This window comes from Balaenoptera physalus (genome assembly GCF_965194825.1).
Source record: "Balaenoptera physalus genome assembly, chromosome: 13".
NCBI lineage: Eukaryota > Metazoa > Chordata > Mammalia > Artiodactyla > Balaenopteridae > Balaenoptera > Balaenoptera physalus.
The window spans coordinates 68,081,649-68,103,146 of NC_138892.1; the positions used below are offsets into that span (position 1 = coordinate 68,081,649).

The 21,498-nt window shown below is 35.0% G+C and overlaps 1 protein-coding gene across 8 annotated transcripts in view; it reads right to left on the minus strand.

Annotated features, from left to right (window-relative positions):
• The window catches only part of ARID2 (AT-rich interaction domain 2), a 180,487-nt gene that overhangs the window by 31,300 nt on the left and 127,689 nt on the right, over window positions 1-21,498 (minus strand). For all 8 annotated transcript variants that reach the window (XR_014252807.1, XM_082422528.1, XM_082422525.1 and 5 more), the window contains 5 exons: window positions 16,821-16,902; window positions 14,765-14,899; window positions 13,584-13,780; window positions 10,462-13,325; window positions 3,005-3,153 (listed from right to left, as the gene is read on the minus strand). Coding sequence is in view for 7 of the 8 variants with exons in the window: in XM_082422528.1 (XP_082278654.1) it covers window positions 3,005-3,153; window positions 10,462-13,325; window positions 13,584-13,780; window positions 14,765-14,899; window positions 16,821-16,902 (3,427 nt within the window). In the remaining variant the exon portion in view is untranslated. The remainder of the gene's footprint in view (window positions 1-3,004; window positions 3,154-10,461; window positions 13,326-13,583; window positions 13,781-14,764; window positions 14,900-16,820; window positions 16,903-21,498) is intronic.

Sequence of the window (21,498 nt, forward strand, 5' to 3'; positions counted from 1 at the left end):
AAAGGAAAGTTTCACATTTTATAAACAATAAAATAATGCATCTAGGCCATAATTTTCAATGGCTGTTTACATCACAAAAAGAGACACAAGACAGTACCTATCGCCTGATGGAAGTACACAATGCCATTTCTAAAACACTCTTCATAAAAATCAAACTGGAATCTGATCAAACATCTGGACCTAACTACTAACTTACAGAAAATTCAAGGTCAGAGTAACATGCTACACAATAGCAGCAAAATCAGACTGTGATGCTCTACAGGACAAATGACCTGCTTTTATCAACAAACAACTGTGAGGAAAAAAACTGAGAGATGGAGGGGTAATCTACAGATTAAAAGAAACTTAAAAGACTTCAACCAGAGTCAATGTTTGAATCTTGGATTCCAGTTCAAACTCTAAGTAAACAGAAGACAAGCGGAGAAATGTAAACACTGACTGGCTATCTGAAGAACTCATAATATTGAAGAAATTAATGTTATTTTTCTGCAGGGGTATAAATTATGGTTAAAGAGTAGGGTCCTCAATTTTTAGAGATACATGCCTGCAGATTAAAAAAGAAATTACAAATACGTGTGATGTAAGGGTGAATGGCGCATTTCACAATAATATATCAGTGAAGGATATAATTTTAGTTCTGAATCTGATTGAAACAAGGAAGATTCTTCATTACTATTTTTGATCAGATATTAAAGAAATTAGAGCATAGCTATCTAGGGACAATAAATAGCTACGACATGGATTACTCCACTTGGAATTGAAACTAAAAATGAATAGAGTCATCCCTTGGTATCCATTGCAGATTGGTTCCAGGTCCCCCTTACATACCAAAATCTGCAGATGCTCAAGTCCTTTATATAAAATGGCAAAGTATTTGCATATAACCTAAGCATATACCCCCATATACTTTAAATCATTTCTAGATTACTTATAATACCTAATACAATGCAAATGCTATGTAAATAGCTGTCAGCACACAGCAAATTCAAGTTTTGCTTTTTCAAACTTTCTGGAATTTTGGGGGGAGTATTTTTGATTCATGTTCGGTGGAACCCTCAGATGCAGATATGAAGGGTCAACTCTAGTAAAAGCCTTTACTCTCCTCACATCCTTATGCTCTTGGTATCCTAAGCTTCTCACAGTTCCCTGGGCATAACTAGCTCCTTCTATAATTGCTGACTGGAATTATTTTTGCATGACAAACTCCTACTCATTCTTTAACAACCAACTCAAAAGAAATGTCTATAGCAAAACTTTTCTAACCACCCCAGCATTACATTAACTGTCCATTATGCTGCCAATAACGCTATAAGACTATCTTTGTACAGTACTTATTTAAACTGTACTTTATTTGTGTTTCGGATCTGCTTCCCTAAAAGCTGAGAGTGATCTTTTATCTCTACCTCCTAGCACATGAACCCTTCTAAAAGGGTGCTCAGTAAGTATCTGCAGAATCAAACTGAACTTATTTACCAAATGCAGTATCTAAAAATGACTTTAAAAATTGACAAGGTCTAAGAAGTCTTGTTGAGTCTTTTTCAGAAGAGACTTAAAAAGAAGAGGTAGATCATCAAATTCTGTAACACTAATCCTACTAGCAAGATGGGAAACTGCTGTGCATTTAGGTTCATTAACTCTTCCAGCAAATTTTTTTTCTTGAAATACTCTAACACTTCATCTAAAGAAGCTATTCTCAAACTTTCTAGTCAACAAACAGCGTTAACTGACTACCTACTCCATCAGCTACTATTTTGCAATGGAAAAACAAAAACAAAATCTGAAAAAAAAAAAAAAGAATAGAATTTGACATCAATGAAAATAGTTTCAAATTAACTTACAACATAAACTTAAAAAAAAAAAAAGATGGTCAAATTAAATAAATGAAAGAAATAGAACCTAAAGCACTAATTTTAAACAACCTTTTTGACAGATTTTTACACTATGACCTAGATACGCATACTTATATTATATACACATATAACTGAAAACAATACTTACCCTTACCAACATAATGGAATCTGATATATTTTATTCACTTTTTTACTGAAAAGAAAAACAAGCCAAACCCTCCTGGTAGACTTGCCAAAATGATTTCATGACCCCACTGCTGGGCTGAGATTCAAAGTTTGATAAACACTGTCCAAAGAAATTTTGCATATTATTAATAATCCCTAGGCTACACTGACAGCCACAATCCTACAACAAATCTATATATGAAATCTGTCTATATCATAAAAATTATGAATAGCAAATACAATTTTTAAAAGGATGAGGCAATTTCTGCTATAGTTAGGAAAAGTAAAATGGCATCTTTGATATCTAAAAAAATGAAGGATATTATGTCTATTAAAACAAGTGCCTTAGTCCTAGAGCTCTAAAAAAGTGACAAGGCAAAGGTTCTTAGCTGAGTATTGTTAAAGGAACTGAGATTTTAGTTTAAACAATATTATTCTCAAGTTCAATATTATTCACAAGTTTTCCTTTAAGACTAAGAAAGCCTTGTTTAAGAAGTTCAATTCCACTTATTGTTCATCTTAGTTATTAAACTGTGAGATAATATGGTTTTAAAAATTTTCATGGGGTGTCCATCTTAAACTCAAATTTAAGACAAATCATTCTTCAATAACAGATTATCTTTAAGTTTCTGTTATATAGGTATTCTATGACTACCAGTAACTTCAAGTCACTTTAATAAACCTATCTCTTTTCATAGCCAAATATAAAATCAAATTCTTAGCTGATTTTCTTTTGTTAAAAACTAATACTGAAATATTCTCTAATAACTACCGTAAGGCAATGAAGCTCTTTCCACCATTTATATAAATTTCTTGGCTTAGGTACCACTGGATCTATGTAAATATCACTTCTAACATAAAATATTTTTGCTAAAAAGTTAGTGGTTTCAAAAGAAAATTTTCATGAAACTAGAAATGACAGAAATTTAAATACAAAGGCATTCCAGAATAAAGAGCATTTACATATATCAAATAGAACTGCCATTTACTTTTTACAAGATTGCCACAGACACATGAAGTTGTGCCCAGGTTTTCTCACTGGATCTCCATGTTGACTAGATGCACTGAATGGAGAAGGCTGAGAACTGTTAGGCTGGCTCTGTACTTGAACAGCTGGTGAAGGTGTCATAGGAGTGTTCTGTGAAAAAGCACAACCACATAGTTTGTGAAATGACACTGAAAAACATTCATATCTTATAGCATAGGCTTATGAATTTGATTACATTGATAGTTATGCACTTCCAACATATAAAATTTACATTTGTAGTTTTAATGATTACCTTTTAGAAACTCCTTTAAGAGATAACTAATTTTAGAAATATGTTTAGGAAGTCAAATTCATTTCATATGAATTAGAGGAAAGACTGCATTGTTGTTACTGTCACAGAATATACATTATTTAGAATTAAGATTTTTTAAATTAACAAAATTGGGTAGAAACACAATTATAGATTAAAAGGAGAAATTTATTATAAATTCACCCATTTGATTTACTTACATATATTCTTCACAAAAAAAATCAACTGCAAATTATTTCTTCTTTGTATAATATTTCCTTTAAGGTTTTAATGAATATAAAACAATATATAGTAAAAAGCAAAGGGAATTTCAGGTGTTAAAAATGATGTAACCATATAAGTAGAAATGTTGTAAATATTACTTTGCAGCAAAAGCTATTTTAACTAACAACTTTAGTCTTTAAAGTTGCTCGGTTATAAATTTTGATGGATAATACAAAGATTCTAATTGTATGCATAAGTCTTTTTAATATAAGCTACATTTTTTTTCTCTTCTATATCCCATCCTTTCTCTCTGAAAAACACATAATAATTATAACGTAGCTTAAAACAATTTGAGGCAATACATTTTTTGAAGTTTAACTCAGATTTCACTCATAACATACATACCACAAAGGAAAAAATACTAAATTTCTCACAGAAATGGTAGCACATCATTTTCAAAACATTGTTTAAAGGTAATACATTTAAACTTTGGGAAAATATTAAATATATTTGTTTATTTATAAGGTAATACTGGAAATAGTGGAGCAAAATTAAGTTAAAAATTGCTGAAAACCTCTTATTGAAAGTCATAATAATTTTTAAAAAATAGACAAAACACAAACATATAAGGCCACAGCATAAAAATGAATAAAGGAAGAGAATAAAATGCCAGAAGAAAAGGTTCTTAGAAATGTGAAGTCATAAGAACTTTTGAGTTCCAAGCTCTAAGAAAAAAAAAAGTCTACTTTGGGATGTGATTGAAGTTATTTCTCTAATAGGGTCCCACTCTTATTATTTTATCATATTGTTAGTGAGAAAACATATACATGCATGAAAAACATGCATTTTAGGGCAGTACAGGTATCATGGATAGGATGTGGACTTTCCAGCTTGACAGATCAGGACTCAGAATTTCAATCTACCTTTTAACTAGCTATGTGACCCTGGGCAAACTACTTAACCTCTCTGATCCTCAATTCCCTCATCTATAAAGTGTAAATAATAAAATCTAACTTTTGGGATGGTGGGAAGACTAGAGAAACTATACATGAAGAGCCTGGCTCTGATTCTCAGTAAATGCCAGTTGTTACAATTATTATTTATGCTAATAGAGAAGTACAGAGGGAAACCATATTTTGGAGGAAAGATGATGAGTTCACTTTGGAGACAGGGACAGATCAATAAGTGCAATTATCTATCAATAGAAGTTAAAGCTGGGAACATGGATTGACAATCATTCACCTGTGGATTCTTAAAGCCATATAAACTAAGAGTAAGAAAGCAGAACCGGGGGGTTTGGGGGCGGGGGTGGGGAGAGAAGAGGATCAGAGAGAAAGGAAGGGAAGATAACATTAGAATCAATCTATTTACAACAACAACAGCAAAAAGTTAGTCGAACTGTTTCCTTGAAATGAAAATACTGCATAAAAAATTCCAGGAAATTCTAATAAGTAGGAGTAACCAAGAGGATCAGTTTGAGCCAAATACAAATACTGAAGAGTGACACAAATATAATCCCAGAATTTTAACTAAAGGGTAAATTTGTCAGAGCTATCAAATTCCCTCATAATGAACTTTCTGGTTCCCTACACTATTACCATTTACATTAGGTATTTTATTGACTCTCCTGTCATATATTTGTAAATTAAGCTTATTTTTGTTTTTATAAGTGCTAACAAAGCTTTATCCTATTTTTCCTTCTTCAATGTAGAACTCTTACTGGTCTCATACAGAAAAGTTAAATAACAGGGAATCATAGGGTATTTTAGCCCCAACTGTTAATGATTAATGAGGGATGTGGCAAGGATGACTGAAGTTAATCCAAGCTGTTAAATTAAGAAGGAATAAAAGACATATTAACCAAATGCAATGTGTAGAAAACTGGTGGATCCTAATTCAAACAAAATGTTTAAGAAACACATTTTTAAAGACAACTAGGCAACACTGAGCATGAACTGGGTGTCATATAATATTGAACTACTATTATCCATATAATGGATATATATATATTTAAAAGTATTTATAAATATATACTAAAGTATTCACTGGTGAAATGAAATAATGTTTGGGATTTACTTTACTTCAGGGAAAAAAATGGTGGGGAAGAGATGAAACTAGAAAGGCAAAATGGTGACAATGTCTAAAGCTGGGTGAAGGATACATGGAGGCTTATTGGCTCTACTTTTCTGTATGTTTAAACATTTTCACAATAAAAAACAAGAAACAACAAAAAATAAACAGAGATAAATATATCAATGAAACAAAGAGAAGTACAGTACTTATAAAAGGTACCAAATGAGAAATTCCAAGACTCATATTTTCTTTGACTAAAGGAGTTAGTATTTTTAGGTTTCCTCCTATAATAAAAAATTACACATTTCAACAAAACTAATTTTTAAATAGGTTGTTTATATTGTATTGCATGTTCTTCAAAGTACTACTTAAATTAATTATGTTTTAAGAACTAGGTCTTTTACGTAAGATGCAAAATATATTTCTTTTAGGATGTAAAAGTGCCCGATCGTTAACCATAATCCTAACTCAAATGTGAATGTAAAAGTAGGTCTCAAAATCATGTTTTTGGAATGATCACTCTTCAGCAATATTCTTTACCATTGCTCTACTCTATTGAGGTAGAACTAATTTTTCATATTATAGTACCTCTCCAGTAGTGTGTGACCAGAAAAGTAAAATTACACAAAGAATATGAAATAATTCTGATTCCTTTTGTAATGTAAAATTATCTAAAAATGTTAATGTAGCAGTTTCATTTTTGGCAAAGAGACTTCTTCTTGTTAAAATAAGAAATTATAATCTTGCCTTTATCATCTTTTCAAGAATAAACTACGGCTGAAAATTCTAGACTGTACTGATGATATTTTCTGATATATGACTTGGGATTTGAAGTTCTTACATGTTTTCTTTCTTATTAATATTAAGCTTTAAAAAAACCTTAGAATAAGACTAAAATTTAAACATTCAAAACTGTGTTAGAAAAACTACAAAGTCATAATTTATTTTTCTCAAAATAAATTATTTACTAAGTAGTAATGAAATACTGTGCTCAATTCTAGCTACACATTTTGAAAGCCACTTAGAAAATGGAACCGGTTGAGGTAAACAGGATGATGAATAAACCAGACACTATAACACCTAAGGTCTAATTGAAATGATTAGGAAAATACACTCTAAAGAAGAGGTGAGTAAGGAGAGATACTTTTAAATGCTTGTAAGTAAAAAGAACTAGATTACTCTAAATGTGATATAAAAGAGATTACATTTAGTCTAAATGTAGTACAGATCTTTAGAGAACAGAATTAAGACAATAACAGAAATCACTGGAAAAGAGGTCTCTGTGAGTGTGGGAGACTTAATTCAACTCTTAAAAATGAGGGTTATGGACAAGATAATATCTAAGGCTCTTTCTGCTCTAATATTCCCTTATTTTCCTACACTATCCAGTTGTTTTCCTCTTATTAAGTATAACTAGATAATACATACATACCAAGCCTGTCTTATAAGAACACATTGAAATGTAAACAAAAAAATACATTTAGTGGTAATGACTTTAATTATTACAGTGTACTACTAGTCTAGTAATCTAAGCAGTAATACTCTTTAAAAAAAAACCCATTAAAATGACATCCTTGTGACTCTTGCTAAAATGATTTTCTATGGCTATGACTAAACACTGCCCCCTTGAGGCTGCAGGTATGCTTTCTGATGGGTTGAGTAACTTTTCAAATGCTTTATCAAAGAAAAAGGGACCAGGAAGATACCCATATTCAGTGTTAGCACCATTTCAGAAAGGATTCACGTATGAAGGACAGGAAACTGAGGAGCAGCATCTATAAAATGCCTTAAATAAGTACATCCTTAAGTAAACTATTTTTATATACAAGAATTAGGTATGGCATCAGATCATGGGATGAACAGATACAGATATACTCAACATGTGTTTTACATGCTCCTGAAAAAGACAAGTCTTTAGGTATTTATAACTAATTTTCTTCCATTTTTATTATTTTACATGCCAATCATACTATGCCTCCAGCAGATACAAATTCAGGAATAGTGGAAGAGAGTACCGCTTTCAGAAACGGTACCCATATTCTTGCACTCTAGCTTGCAAATAATAGTTACAAATAAAGAAGTGTGCCTTGAAGTACAATTTATTTTGTATTTATATAACCTACCCAGCTAAATACTATTTAAAAACAAAATCTATGGTTATATTATTTACTTTCACATATCTTTCTCCTTTATTTGTTGCTAGCTTTTTTTCTGTAATGAAATTAATACAGCTGATTAATGGGAATGAGAAGGAACAAAACTGAGCAAAGAAAAATTAAGTAACAATGGTATTAGGAAGGATTACCCGTTGGCCATTCTCAGCAGGGACGTTTCCCTGCAGTCTTTCCAGCTCTGAGCATTCTGCAAAAGTCTGGAAGTCCCTTCTTGGGGTAAAGGTGCTTCCTTAACATCCCCAGACCCCTTAAAATGGTGGAAATAACAAGGTATGGCTAAAAAAAAAAATCACATTTAAATTCCTCTATTTCATTTACCCTTTTAAGTACCAATTCAAATAGTGAATAAAATGGTGTTAAACCAAGGCCTAAAATGCAACTTTGAGAGTATATAAAGAAATTTAAAGACTCTGGGCAACAATGGAAGTGGTTTTTTATTAGCAGGCTCTTACGACGGCCCAACGGCCTCCCTTCAAAGGAAACTTATGATTCCATCTTGAACAGTTGATAATTTTTTAGCCTTTATAGGTACCTTATCTTTATATATAAGATAAAATATACCTGCACCATTACGGAGTGCCAGACCGTGTAGCAGGCACTGTGCTAAGAGTTATACATACACATCCTGTTTTTTTGTTTCTCATTATCACAGACACCATGTATGTTATGGTTATGTCTCTTTTTCCTTGCAAAGGTATAAATTTCTACATGCCAACCAAATACCAACTTTAGAGCGTAGCTATTTTAAATAAACTACATTCCTGGGGAGAATACATTAAAAGTTTATACACATTTTTCAGATTAGGAATAATTTTATGGCTTGAGTTAGATGTATGCGTGTCCAATATGTTAAATTCTAGCATTAATATCCTAAAATTATCATTCGGTGGTACTCACATCCTATAACCTAGTAGTTAAAATAATCAGTATGTTACATACAAAAGGGATATCTAAGACTTTACAAAGAAATCTTTTAGAATAGCGGAGAAATGGGTTAATAGCATGAGTTTTGGTTTCAGACACACACCCAGGTTTCAGTCCTGGTACTACCTCATATTAGCTGGTAACCATGGGCAAGTTATTTAGCACTGGAGGGCCTCATCTCTAAAATGAAATTATAATTTTTACCTAATAGACTTTCTTTCAGGATCAAATAACAAAATGCTTTAGTGCAAAATTCCTAACACAGGTCCTAGTCTTAGCCAGTACTGTTGTTCATTTTTTGTTATTTAGGTATCATTATTGAATATAACCACACTGGAAGGTTGACACAAAAAATGAGGGTGGATGAAACAATTCCATAGTAATAGAGGTTTTCTCTAATTTGGCTTGGTCTACTATAACTCTTTAGGATTATAAAGGAATCTAAAAGGAAAAAAAACGTCAAACACATAATCAAGATGAATTGGGAAATTATTAAATATAAAATTAAAACAATGTGTTGAACGCTTACTATTATGTTAGACACTTCATTATTAAAAAGAACTTTTTCAGTGTGCTTAATAAATGAAAAACTTAACTTGTAAAAGTTTGAGTAAAAATGATTTAAGTATTTTCCACCAAAACTCCTTATTAATCATTGCCATGTACATAATATCCACTAAAGAATACTCAACCTATTTAGGTAGCTTGAAATAGATCTAAGTAATACTAACATATGAATTAAAAACCTCATTCTGCCCCCAGAGCAGCTTTATCCATTCACATGAAGAAAGACGCATATTAGTGAATGACGTGCTCTGAAGCAAGGGATTCTTCGTTTTTTCATCTTCCATCTTGCTCCGCCCCACCACCCCTGCTTTGCCATCTAGATTTGGTACCAATACCAACAATCTGCTGTTATCATCATAAGCACAGAGAAGAAACCCAAGCCAGAAGAATGCTAGCAGAGTTGGCAACAGTCACAGAAGGTTCTGGTTATGTAGTAATTAGGAGAGAGAATGAAAAAGTAGTAATCCAGGAAATAGCATACAAGATTGTCTTTAAAATCTTTACAGGCTGATTGGACCCTCAATTCAGTAGCACTGATTCAAGAAAACACTTTTATTTACTAAGGCATGCAGAGACGGGATAGTATATATTAAAAAGGGAATAGCAGAAACATGACAGTAGAGCAAAGGAATAAGAAACACAAAATTTAAAATACTGGAATAGCTGAAACAAATTGCAATTATAAGAAATAAACCTTTTTAAAGAATAAAGGCAACTAATTCAATACATAGATATAACAAGAACACACTCGATAAAATTCTTATGGAATTCACCTTTTTTACAAAAGTACTGTGAAAGAAGGCACAAAAATACACTCAGGTCAAAATCAAATACAGAAATCCCCTTTTGGAGAACCCTTGGCAACCCTGCACCCCCCTAACATAGGAGACTAAGTTACGTTTTAAAAATTCCCCCAAAGACGTTAGATTAGAAGTGCTTCTCTATCTTGGGTCTACAAAATTACTAATTTGGGTCTATAACAAAATAGAAAGATGCTTTAAACCATGTGTTAAAGTTAGCAACTGAAAACTGTTTAATATTACAAAAAACAGAGAAAAATGAAAGAGCACGACAGCTTAAGTACATTGATGAGCCGACCCAATTAACTTTTCAAGGTAAAACATGGAAAAACAGTGCATTTCCCCCTAAAATCATATTTACACATCAGGATTTCTGTAAGAGAAACGTGACAGGAGAATGACTCACCTGTGGGACCACATTCTGTACGTAGGTTGGTGGGTGCTGCTGCTTTTGCTGAACAGCACTTTCTATTGCTACTTTAGCTACAGTGCTTGGATCTGCTCCTGCTGGCACGGCAACCATTGTTGCACTGCAGCCAGCATTGTTGGGGTCACTGATTGTAACAATTCTAACTCCCACTTTATTTGGAATTCCTGTGACTGTTTCCCTATCATTATCCTCCGCTGGCCTCTTCACAGTTTTGCATTCTGCTGTGCCATTTGTAGACCGAACGTCAGATGACAGGGCAGGAAAATGGGACACTCTTGATCCTGAGTGGGGAACGGCTATGATTTGATGCCCCTGTATAACAGAGGTTGTAGAATGTGGTGAGACAACTACACTTGGGCGTTGCTGAGGCACATCTGAATTCAAACTTGAAGCTAGAGGTCCATTAGGCAAATCAGTACCACTAAATTGCTGTGTTGCCACATTTGAAGCCTCCTGTATACTGCTCACAGATGGTGAACCACCCAAAGTTAATACAGGTCCATTAGAAATTCTTTCTAGTTGATCACCTTTGGCAGTATCTTGCTGAGTGGCATCGAAAGTCCCTTGTGGTTCCATTGGAGATATCTCACCATTTCCTACATGATTGGAAGTTTTGTGATTTGGAATGTTTTTGCTTAAATGAGAACCATCTCCTTTATCAAAATCACAGATTCCATTAACTAGAGGTTTTTTCAAATCACTTTTAATATCCTGCATGTCCATTTGTTCTGAGTTCTGTTTTCCAGATGCTCCATTCTCACCTAATTCTAATGATGGCCCATTACTGATTAGTGAGCACTGATTAGCCTCACTTTGAATTTTCCCTGAGTTTGAAGGAGGTAGACTTGAGTCACTGTACTTTCTCCCATTTAAAAGACTTCCCACCTGCATTTCATTTTCCTTCGTGTCCCCATTGCTGGTGTTCGTGGTTCCTCGTCTGCAGGATGGGTTCTCCATGACTTCAATTTTACGTTCATGAACATGTAAACCTGTTGCTTCTTTTGCTTCCTCTTCCTTTTGGCAAATTATTTTATCACCTTTGAATGGGGGAGTAGCAGTAGTACAAGATGATTGTCCAGCTGGAGATGCTTGAGAGGCTGGAAGCGTTTGCACCTGAAGTCCAACTCCTGCCTGGGTCCCGCTCATGGTAATTCCCGCTGGAGCAATGAGCTGAGTTGCATTTCCCTGACTCACAGTTGCAGTTGCAAAACTTGTATTTGGCACAACTGTTATGGTTACCTGGTTGCCAGAAGTCCCTTGGAAAATGGTTGCTGGGCTATTTGAGATCAGTGGACCTGGCAATATTTGTAAGTTCGAGATGGGCACGGTTTGCACTCCCCCTGTAGGTGGCATCGCACTTTGGACCAACTGAACATTTTGCTGCCCAACCAATAGCTGCTGAGCTGGAGTTTGCCCCTGCACTCCAAAACCTGCTGCTTGATTATTGGCCACCTGGTATACCACCTGAGGGCTAGGAGCTCTTGCATTATTAGGGGGAGGAATCTGTGGAGCTGGGAGAATAAGCTTACCACCCGGAGTTGAAGGACCACGCTTTGGAAGCAGCAACTGTTTTATCAGACTCGACTCACCAGAAGCAGGCTGACCAACTCCTGCATTTGTTTGCTGTGGTTGAACTTGCATTTGTACTTGTTGTGGCTGCTGAACTTGTACTTGTACCTGTTGTGGTGGGGGTGCTGGTGAATGCTGCTGCTGTTGCTGCCTTTTCACAGATAGCATTTGACTGACAGTAGGAGGTGGTCCCTGTGACTGAGGGGTGGAAGAAGATGACATGGCAGTAGGGACCTGGCTATTAGTAGCTGGGACAGGTGATGGTGAGGAAGATGGAGTAATGTTTGGTTGTCCAGCTAGCTGAACTGCCTGACCAGCTGGAAGAGCTGCTGGATTAGCAAGAACAATTTGGTGAATGGCTGGTGCATAAGTTTGACCTTGTTGAGCTGGCTGGCTTACAATCACTACACTTTGTTGGGTTGGCTGCTGTGGTTGTTGAATAGGCTGTTGGACCACCGTTGATGAAACTTGCTGAGAAGGGAGAGGTTTGGGTGCAATGTTCTGAAACCCTACCCTTGAGGGCTGTGGACTCGGGACACCAGCAATGGTAACCATTTGTCCTGTAGCTACCTGAAAATTCTGTACTGAAGTTGCCGAGACAATGTTGGACGCAGAAGTCGTTACGTACTGTGGGGGTGCTATGAGAACCGTGTCCTGTGGCTGACCGCCAGCTGACGTCTGCTGGGACGAAGTCTGCACGGGTTGGGGCGATGTGGTGATTAACTGCTGACCCTGTGAAACTGCAGAAGTACACGCTGGCATGTTCTGTACTCTGCCAAATATGTGACTCTGTGGGACACCTTGTTGAATTACCGTAACAGGCGTGCCGGAAGGTATCTGTCCCGGTACCACTGTGTGCAATGGAGACTGTTGTGGGATTACAGGTGGATGGTGAAGCAGTGTCTGGGAATTCACAACTGTAACAGGCTGGGGCCCTGTGCTAGGATTCTGAACCACAGAACTCTGAGCAGCTCCTCCTCCCACAGCAATACTAACAGGAACTGCTGTCTGGGGTATAGAATTCTGGATTACTGTAGCCTTAACGACTTCACAAGGAATTGGAGCTTTATTTTGGATGACAGTCACCGGAGCATTTTGCTGCTGGTGGGTATGAACTGAAGGATTTGGTGGAATTCTTGAAACAGTCTGTGCCACGGTATGAACACCTTGGACTGGAAAAGACATTTGTGTTGCAGTCAAACTTGAAGATTGGTTGGTAACAGGAGTCCTCTGAAAATGGTTTCCTACAGTTTGTGGTCCGTGAGGGATTCCTGAAAATATAGGGAAAAGTCAAAATTCATAATGAAGTGACTGAAAAGCTGCATGTAGAAATTATTTTACTCAATTTGAGAGAAAATAGTCTTAAGAAATTAACAACTTTGCATCATATGAATCTGATAAAATAATAGAACGAGAAATAAAATGTTACCAGAAAAACAAGGAAAAGTTATACATCTTAAAGGTATATAAGCTTTCATTTAGTCTTCTTATTAAATCGGTAATATTTAAAACACAATAAAAATTAATACCTGCGGGTGAAGGACTTGGAGATACATCAGGAACAGAATCAACACGAACAACGGGAGTAGAAACAGGTTGCTGCTGATAGTACATCTGAATGGGAAGTGGGATAGCCCTCCTTTTTACTCCTACTACATGAATATGTGCCTGCCCATTGTTACTGGAATCCTCCACTCTCTTCACTGTATGATTTGGAAAGACCGTTCTGTAAAGTACACACATAGTTAGTTTTAGTAACTAGCACATTAACAAAAAACACTAACTTTTAACTGCTACACGAATGGCAGCAGCATATTCACTGCTACTTATGTATGAACCAGTATGAATCATACAGTTATATTCTGCAAGGGTGGGAAGCAAGGAATTAAATTTAAAAGGTCAATTCTCCAATTTTAAAAATCATTATTTATTAACACTGTTGGGTTTAAAACAATTCTACTGTAATTAACAAAAAAGCTGCATCTAGGCAATGCCTATTTTATGAACTTTGCAAAATATCAAAATGCCATGGGACTTCCCTGGTGGTGCAGTGGTTAGGAATCCGCCTGCCAATGCAGGGGACATGGGTCCAGGAAGATCCCACACGCCGCAGAGCAACTAAGCCTGTACGCAACAACTGCTGAGCCTATGCTCTGAAGCCCGCGAGCCACAACTACTGAGCCTACGTGTCACAACTAATGAAGCCCGCACGCCTGGAAACTGTGCTCCGCAACAAGAGAAGCCATCGCAACGAAGAGTAGCCCCCACTCGCCACAACTAAAGAAAGCCCATGCACAACAGCGAAGACCCAATGCAGCCAAAAATAAAAAGATAAATAAATAAATAAATTTATATATATTAAAAAAGCCATGATATTTGAGGACAGAGTTTAGTGACAGACTATTAGTCAAGATTTAAAAGGGTGAAAGCCATATCTTTAATGCACAAAAGTAGGTGGAAAAAAAGTAAATGTAATTTCTTCCTTTTCTTTCTTTGATAAGCCTAGTAATGGTTAAACACAAACACCAGATGTGATTTCCAAAATTCCCTTGTATTTAAACTTCCATCATAACACAATCTAACCATACAAAATTTCAAGTAGTGGAGATATTTAAAACTAGGTAGATAGCTGGTGTGTTCCCTAAAGAGCAAGGGGTGTTGTAAATGATGAAAATTGACTTTATTTAAAGTTATGAAATATAAATCCTACCTAAGACATTTATAAAATCCAGTTGACGTTAGGATTCCACCACGAGCCAATTTACTGCAAGTTGATAGGTACTCAGAATACATTTCTGCTCGAGAGACAGAACAATCTGGATTTACTTCAAAATGAGCATTTAACCTAAAAGAGGAGAAAAATATATGGCATTATGCAATATACTATAGGAGAGTCCATACTTAAATATACAAAACCATTTGAAGGCAATGTGTTATAAAGTAATAATTATGTCTACTGATCAAATTTCACTGTCTCATATATTATTAACAAAAATACATGCTAGGTTTTAGACAGAGTAAATAAAGTAAAAAGAGATTAACTACTTAATCATACTTATTTTAGTATAAAAAAATCATTATCAACAAATATAAAAACCGGGATGTGAATACATCAGCAGGGTTGGTCCGCTGGCAACAAATATACTACAACAAATTTTATTCAGTGAATACTCAGGTTCCCGTCTTGTAATAATCAAAATATAACAGAAGTTCCCAATTAAGAGTTGTTGGCGATGTGACAAATGGAGGAAAAACTGAACTTAAAGTTAAACTTCTGTTGCTCTTGGATTAAATTTCTTCAGAAAAAACTCTCCCAAAGCTTTTAACTGCTTCCTAAAACAATGATACTTCCCGTGCTGCACACTCCCCTTCCCCTTCAGAGACTCTATTCTTAATCAATTACAAGGTAATTCAAACTTCAGTTTGTCTTTGTCATAAAGTGACTTCACCTATAAATTGGGATTGGAGGCCTAGTTATCCTTATAGGACTCTTTCTAGGACTCACCATATACATGACAGGCCAACCTACAGCTGTTTCTTATTAACTGAATCAAATGATAATTATGATAAAATAGTTTAAGATGCTTCTCTCCTCCTCCTCCCTAGAAATGGCAGAATATGCAACAGGGATTTATAAGACCAAGTCTATAACACACACACATTTTACGCTGGATGTGGTACATATTTTTTCCAACTTTCATAACCCTTTGAGTACTAAGCTTTCAAAAAGACCAGACACAAAAAACTTGTTTTGGTTTCAATATAGAAGATAAATATTTCCAAATATTATTGGATAAGATTCATCATATATAAAGGGTCAAGGTGTAACAATGTAGAACATGAGGAAAAAGCAAATAATTAGAGATATTACCATAAACCTGATTTAAGCAAAGTGGAAAAGTAGAGAAAATAGTCATAGGAACACAGATAACAAAGCACCAAAAATATGGAACACAGAGTGACCGGAGCATGGAATGGGAGAAAAATAATGTTAGAGAATGGGGGAAAAGGGATCAAAGGAAGAAAGTTTTTAAAGTAATACATCATTGAAAAGTGATCTTACATTTCAATCTGTTAATCTTCTAAAGAATTAAAGTTGAAATTCATAAACAATGTAGAGGCAACTAGCCATGAAAAAATGAAATGGTTCTAACCAAGTCTACATTTATTTTTTTCAGAAAGTGGCTGAGATGTGACCAGTCAGTCTTCTCAAGAAAATATTATTTTCAAGTTGATTATTTCAATGTAGACATACTGGCTATTCTATTATTTGATTAGTTACCCCTTACTACTCACAAAAAGGAAAAATTAACTAGCAATGAATGAGAAGCTTTGCTTTTGCTCAAAAAGAGGGACATTTAACAACAAAATCTGGTTCTATTTTCTTAAAGTCAGTCCAATTCAGTTTTAATAAAACGTTAACTTAAGAAAAACAAATTCTATAATCTGACAAACCTTATTTTCTACAAAGCCAATGATAACTTTTTAACACAAATTTTACTTGAAAAGGAGTGGTGTAATTTAATGAAATTCTAGTCAAAGACTATTTTAACTCTGAAAATTCTGATAAATATTTTTTTTTCAAACTATTCCAAAATACAGGTGAAGTGATTTTACATTGCCCTTTCTTTGTATAAATGATATCCTACCCTAACTAAAAAGAAATACAGAGTAAAACATTCTGGATGACTGCTGAAATACATTTCCTTTTCTCATTTGCTTTATTCTTCCCAAGGATAAAGCCTTAATAGAAATAAACCACTTACCACTGACAAGCAAACTTCTCACTATCTATTTCCACTATTCCTGGAGGTGGAGCAACATGCTGTGCTACAACTGCTCTGGAAGCTAAAGAAAGAAATACATTAGCTACATCATTTTTTAAAACTATATGCCATACTTAGTTCATGGATACTGAACCAATTAATACTGACAATGAATACCTTTTAAAAAGGTGTATAAACATAATGAAAATATACAAATTTGAGAAAGAAACGTATAATGGAGCACATATTATACCAGGCGCTATCTTAGATGCTTCATACAAACTATTTTTTTAACCTCGCAATCATTTGAATAATAACGATAATATGGATTATTTCACTAATATAAACTCTATTTTTCCCACTGTCAGACACTGAGTTTTAACTTTATCTATATTATCTTTCTTAATTCTGTGAGGTGGGAACCTGAGACTCAAAGTGATTAAAATAACTAGGCGAAGGTCACACAGCACAACACATCAATAAATAAGCATCTCTCAGTTTAGTTACAGAAGCAGATTGCATCACAAATAATTTCACTTCTGAATTTAAAAGATTAACATTAACTCTGTAAGTGGCATATATAAAATTACTGGATATGATGAACAAATAGCTAACTTCTATGTTGGAACTAATGAAGACAAGAAAAATATGAGATAATATAAACTTAGTCATATTACAATAAGTTTATAATAAAATATGAATCTTACATATTTATAGATAAAAATTATACTGTTTCACCATTGAATCAGCATTATTAATTTATACTTTTTAAACCTACAAAATGTACCTACTTTTTTTCAGGTGACATTTTAGCAAAACTTCTCAGAACCCTCAAAAAAACAAATGAATTTCTAAATTACTGGAACTAGAGGAGCCCCACAGCTCAGCCCAATCTGTGAATGATCTGAAGCAATCGTGACCTTTGTCTGATGAGACCCCAGGCTTCCACTGGGATACAGCTAACAGCAGCCGGCCAGTTGTAAATATTTATTCTGTATGAAGCCATTTATATTTATGTGATTTGTTTTAATCTTACATATAGTTCTAAATTTAACGGTCCCCATTTTGCAAATGAAATAATTAAAGCTCAGAAATTAAGTTCACAAAGGAACACATGATGGAAATAGTAGAGCTGGAGATAGGGTGTATCTGGAAAGCCTTCTTTTAGGGGTGCTGAATTTGAATTCAGGTCTGTCACATTTCAGAAGCCATATTGTGATATTCTGCTTCTTAACAGAACATAATAATTAGAACCAAAATTATTTTCCTTGGGCAACCCCAGCCTATCTTTTTTCTTCTCTAATTTGATGACACTGTTACAGAAAATACCCTTCTAGGGCCTAAACCTATGTAGAAATCTTCCCTTTTCTTCATCAATTATACGGAGAGTATACCCTACTCTGACTGAAATCTGAATCAATTAACAACCAATTGCAGGAAACATTAGAAACTATGTTGAAATTATGAGAAACTTTATAAACAATGCATAAAGAAGAATGATACAGCCTCAATTAAAAGCATAAACCAGAAATGTATAATTACTATAAAAGTGGCTACAAAATGAAAAGCACTGTCCTCAGGATACATGAAGACATTCCAAAGGATACAAAGGCACGTATACTTTAAGAGGAATCAATTTTCAGATACTCAAAGTTTTGTATATATTCCCTCCTAAAACTGCTTTGCCTGAAAACATGACCTCCTCTTTGATGACTGCTCTTTAACCACCTTGGAATAGGAAGTCTTAACTCTCACCCATCCTTTAGAGCACTGTAAGATACAGTTAAATGCATGACTCTGCAGCCAGAGAGGCTGGCTCTAAAGTTCCATCACTCACTAGCTGGGAAAGCTACCTAACTCCTCTGACTATAAAATGGGGAAAAGTAACAATACATTGACCTCATAGATCGTCATGAGGATTAGAGGAGTTTATATGTAAGTCACTTAAAACAATGCCTGGCACATAGTAAGTGCTACTATGTTAGCTATAATGATGATGATGATGGTGTAAAAACCTCTGGAATACCAAAGGGAGATGTGGAAATATTAGTGTCCACAAAACTTCTTTAAACCAAGGTATTAGGGTAGGGCTTCTGGTCTATCCCAGTGTTTTATATATTATAGTTAAGGGCAATGTAGGGCATTAGAAATTGGGTATTCTGGCCCTCTGGTGTGTTCTGAATTCAGATATATTATAAAGTGATGACAATTTTTGCTTAATGGCCTTTCCTCCTCTATCCCTCAATTACTATCAAAGAGTGCATTACTTTTGAGACAATCTTGTGTAAGTAAAGCATTCAGAATATTTTAAAGTAATATTGAAGGTGGTGGCATCTTATTTCATTCACATGACAAACTCATGACAAGTTTAACTATCTCAGAATTCTGAAATAAGGAAGGTATCATAGGAACACAAAGTAACATGTTTTCTTGGATTGAAAAATAACGTTGGACTTTTTCTAAATAACAAATTGAGGCAAGACACTTTTGATAATAAAGACTAACTTTAACAGTTAGATTATGTGGCAGACATTTTCCATAATTGAATGAGGTAAATCTCCAGTGCCAAGACTTTGACAAAAATGTATTCATGCACATGATAAAAAGCACTTTATCAAAAAACATTGTAGTCTTAAAACGAACACTATATAAATTTTCCTAACCCAGTGGTCCTCAAAGTATAGTGCCCTGACCTGAAGCATCAGCATCTCATGGGAACTTGTTAGAAATGAAAATTCTCCGATCCACCTGAATCAGAAATTCAGGGTATGGAGCCCAGAAATCAGCACTTAAGCCCACTGGGTGACTCTGATGCACCGTAAAGTTTGAGAACCACTGTGTTAACACTTACTCAATATATTAGGTTAAACAAGGTACATCCAAGTAAAAGAGTAGCAACTTATAATTTACAGTCATATCTTGTTAATATCTTTTTGATATATTTTCATAAACTTAAAAGTAAGTATCTATAATGACTGGGCAACAAATAATTTTACAAGTCAAGTACTGTTAATTCTTTGATTTCAACCAAAACAAAGGAGAACTCAAATTGTCAGAAGATCATTAAATACAATTTTAATAATTTTTAGATAATTATGAAGAAATTTAAAGAATTTTAAGTTCTACCCTCATCTTATTACTGATGTGAACTAGATTTCCAACTTAAATCTATAAAAAGGAAAAACAGAGATAAAATTAATGCTGAACCCAATTTTATTCTAGCAATAAAAAATATTCATTCAGAGACACACTAGAGTAATACTTCCCGGAGAACAAGGGGAAAAATGTCTTGTCTATCTCATTAAGAGATGTACTTCCAATAATTGTATCTTTTATTTAATAATTATTTACAAAAATCTGTAATATATTTACTATTGATTTATGTACTATTTATTGCTAAAACTTGTAACAATAAAATAAATTTTTAAACACTTAGAGCTTTATAACAGAAGCCTGAAAAACTTTAAATTAAAATGTCTATGTAAGCATTGATAGGGTGGTGGATATGAGTTCAAGGAGAAAGAGGGATAGTATAAAATTTCTAATATTACGAGTTTGTGGTTTTTTTTATAATTCTTTTTTTTTTTTTAATTTATGGCTGTGTTGGGTCTTCGTTTCTGTGCGAGGGCTTTCTCTAGTTGTGGCAAGTGGGGGCCACTCTTCATCGCGGTGCGTGGGCCTCTCACTATCGCGGCCTCTCTTGTTGTGGAGCACAGGCTCCAGACGCGCAGGCTCAGTAGTTGTGGCTCACGGGCCTAGTTGCTCCGCGGCATGTGGGATCTTCCCGGACCAGGGCTCGAACCCGTGTCCCCTGCATTGGCAGGCAGATTCTCAACCACTGCGCCACCAGGGAAGCCCTGTGTTATTTTTTAAATGGATGGTGGTAAGCATCAATATTCCACTGGATACAAAAAGTGTTGTAACTTTTATTTTAAAATATCAATTTAGGGGCTTCCCTAGTGGCGCAGTGGTTGAGAATCTGCCTGCCAATGCCGGGCACATGGGTTCGAGCCCTGGTCTGGGAAGATCCCACATGCCGCAGAGCGGCTGGGCCCGTGAGCCACAACTACTGAGCCTGCGCGTCTGGAGCCTGTGCTCCGCAACGGGAGGGGCCGCGATGGTGAGAGGCCCGCGCACCGCGATGAAGAGTGGCCCCCGCTTGCCAGAACTGGAGAAAGCCCTCACACAGAAACGAAGACCCAACACAGCCAAAAATAAATAAATAAATTTATTAAAAAAAAAAAAAAAAAAAAAAATATCAATTTAATATACACAAAAACATATTATTTGCAACTATTTAAATTATGATAAAGAAATTTAGATGTCAACCTAAAAATGGGTGAAAGGTCATGCAAGTTTTCATAGTGATGAGCAGAAGTGAGCAAAAAGTTTGAAGATGACCATTCCATTAGAAAGCAGTATTAAACAAACTATGGGGGGGAAAGCCAAACTATAAGTGTTAACTAATCAAACAATTCAGAGTTGTCATTCATGATGAGCAAGTAATAAAGTGCTCACCAGTTCAAAAATGAACTCTTTTAGGTTCTTAGAGGCCGATTCAAACCTCTATCAATGACTTACTACTACGCAAGCAAGCTACAACTCTCAATATTTAATTTTATCCATTTGCCAATGAGGATCAACTCTTAGTTTGGGGGATGGGTTCATTTATTAAGGT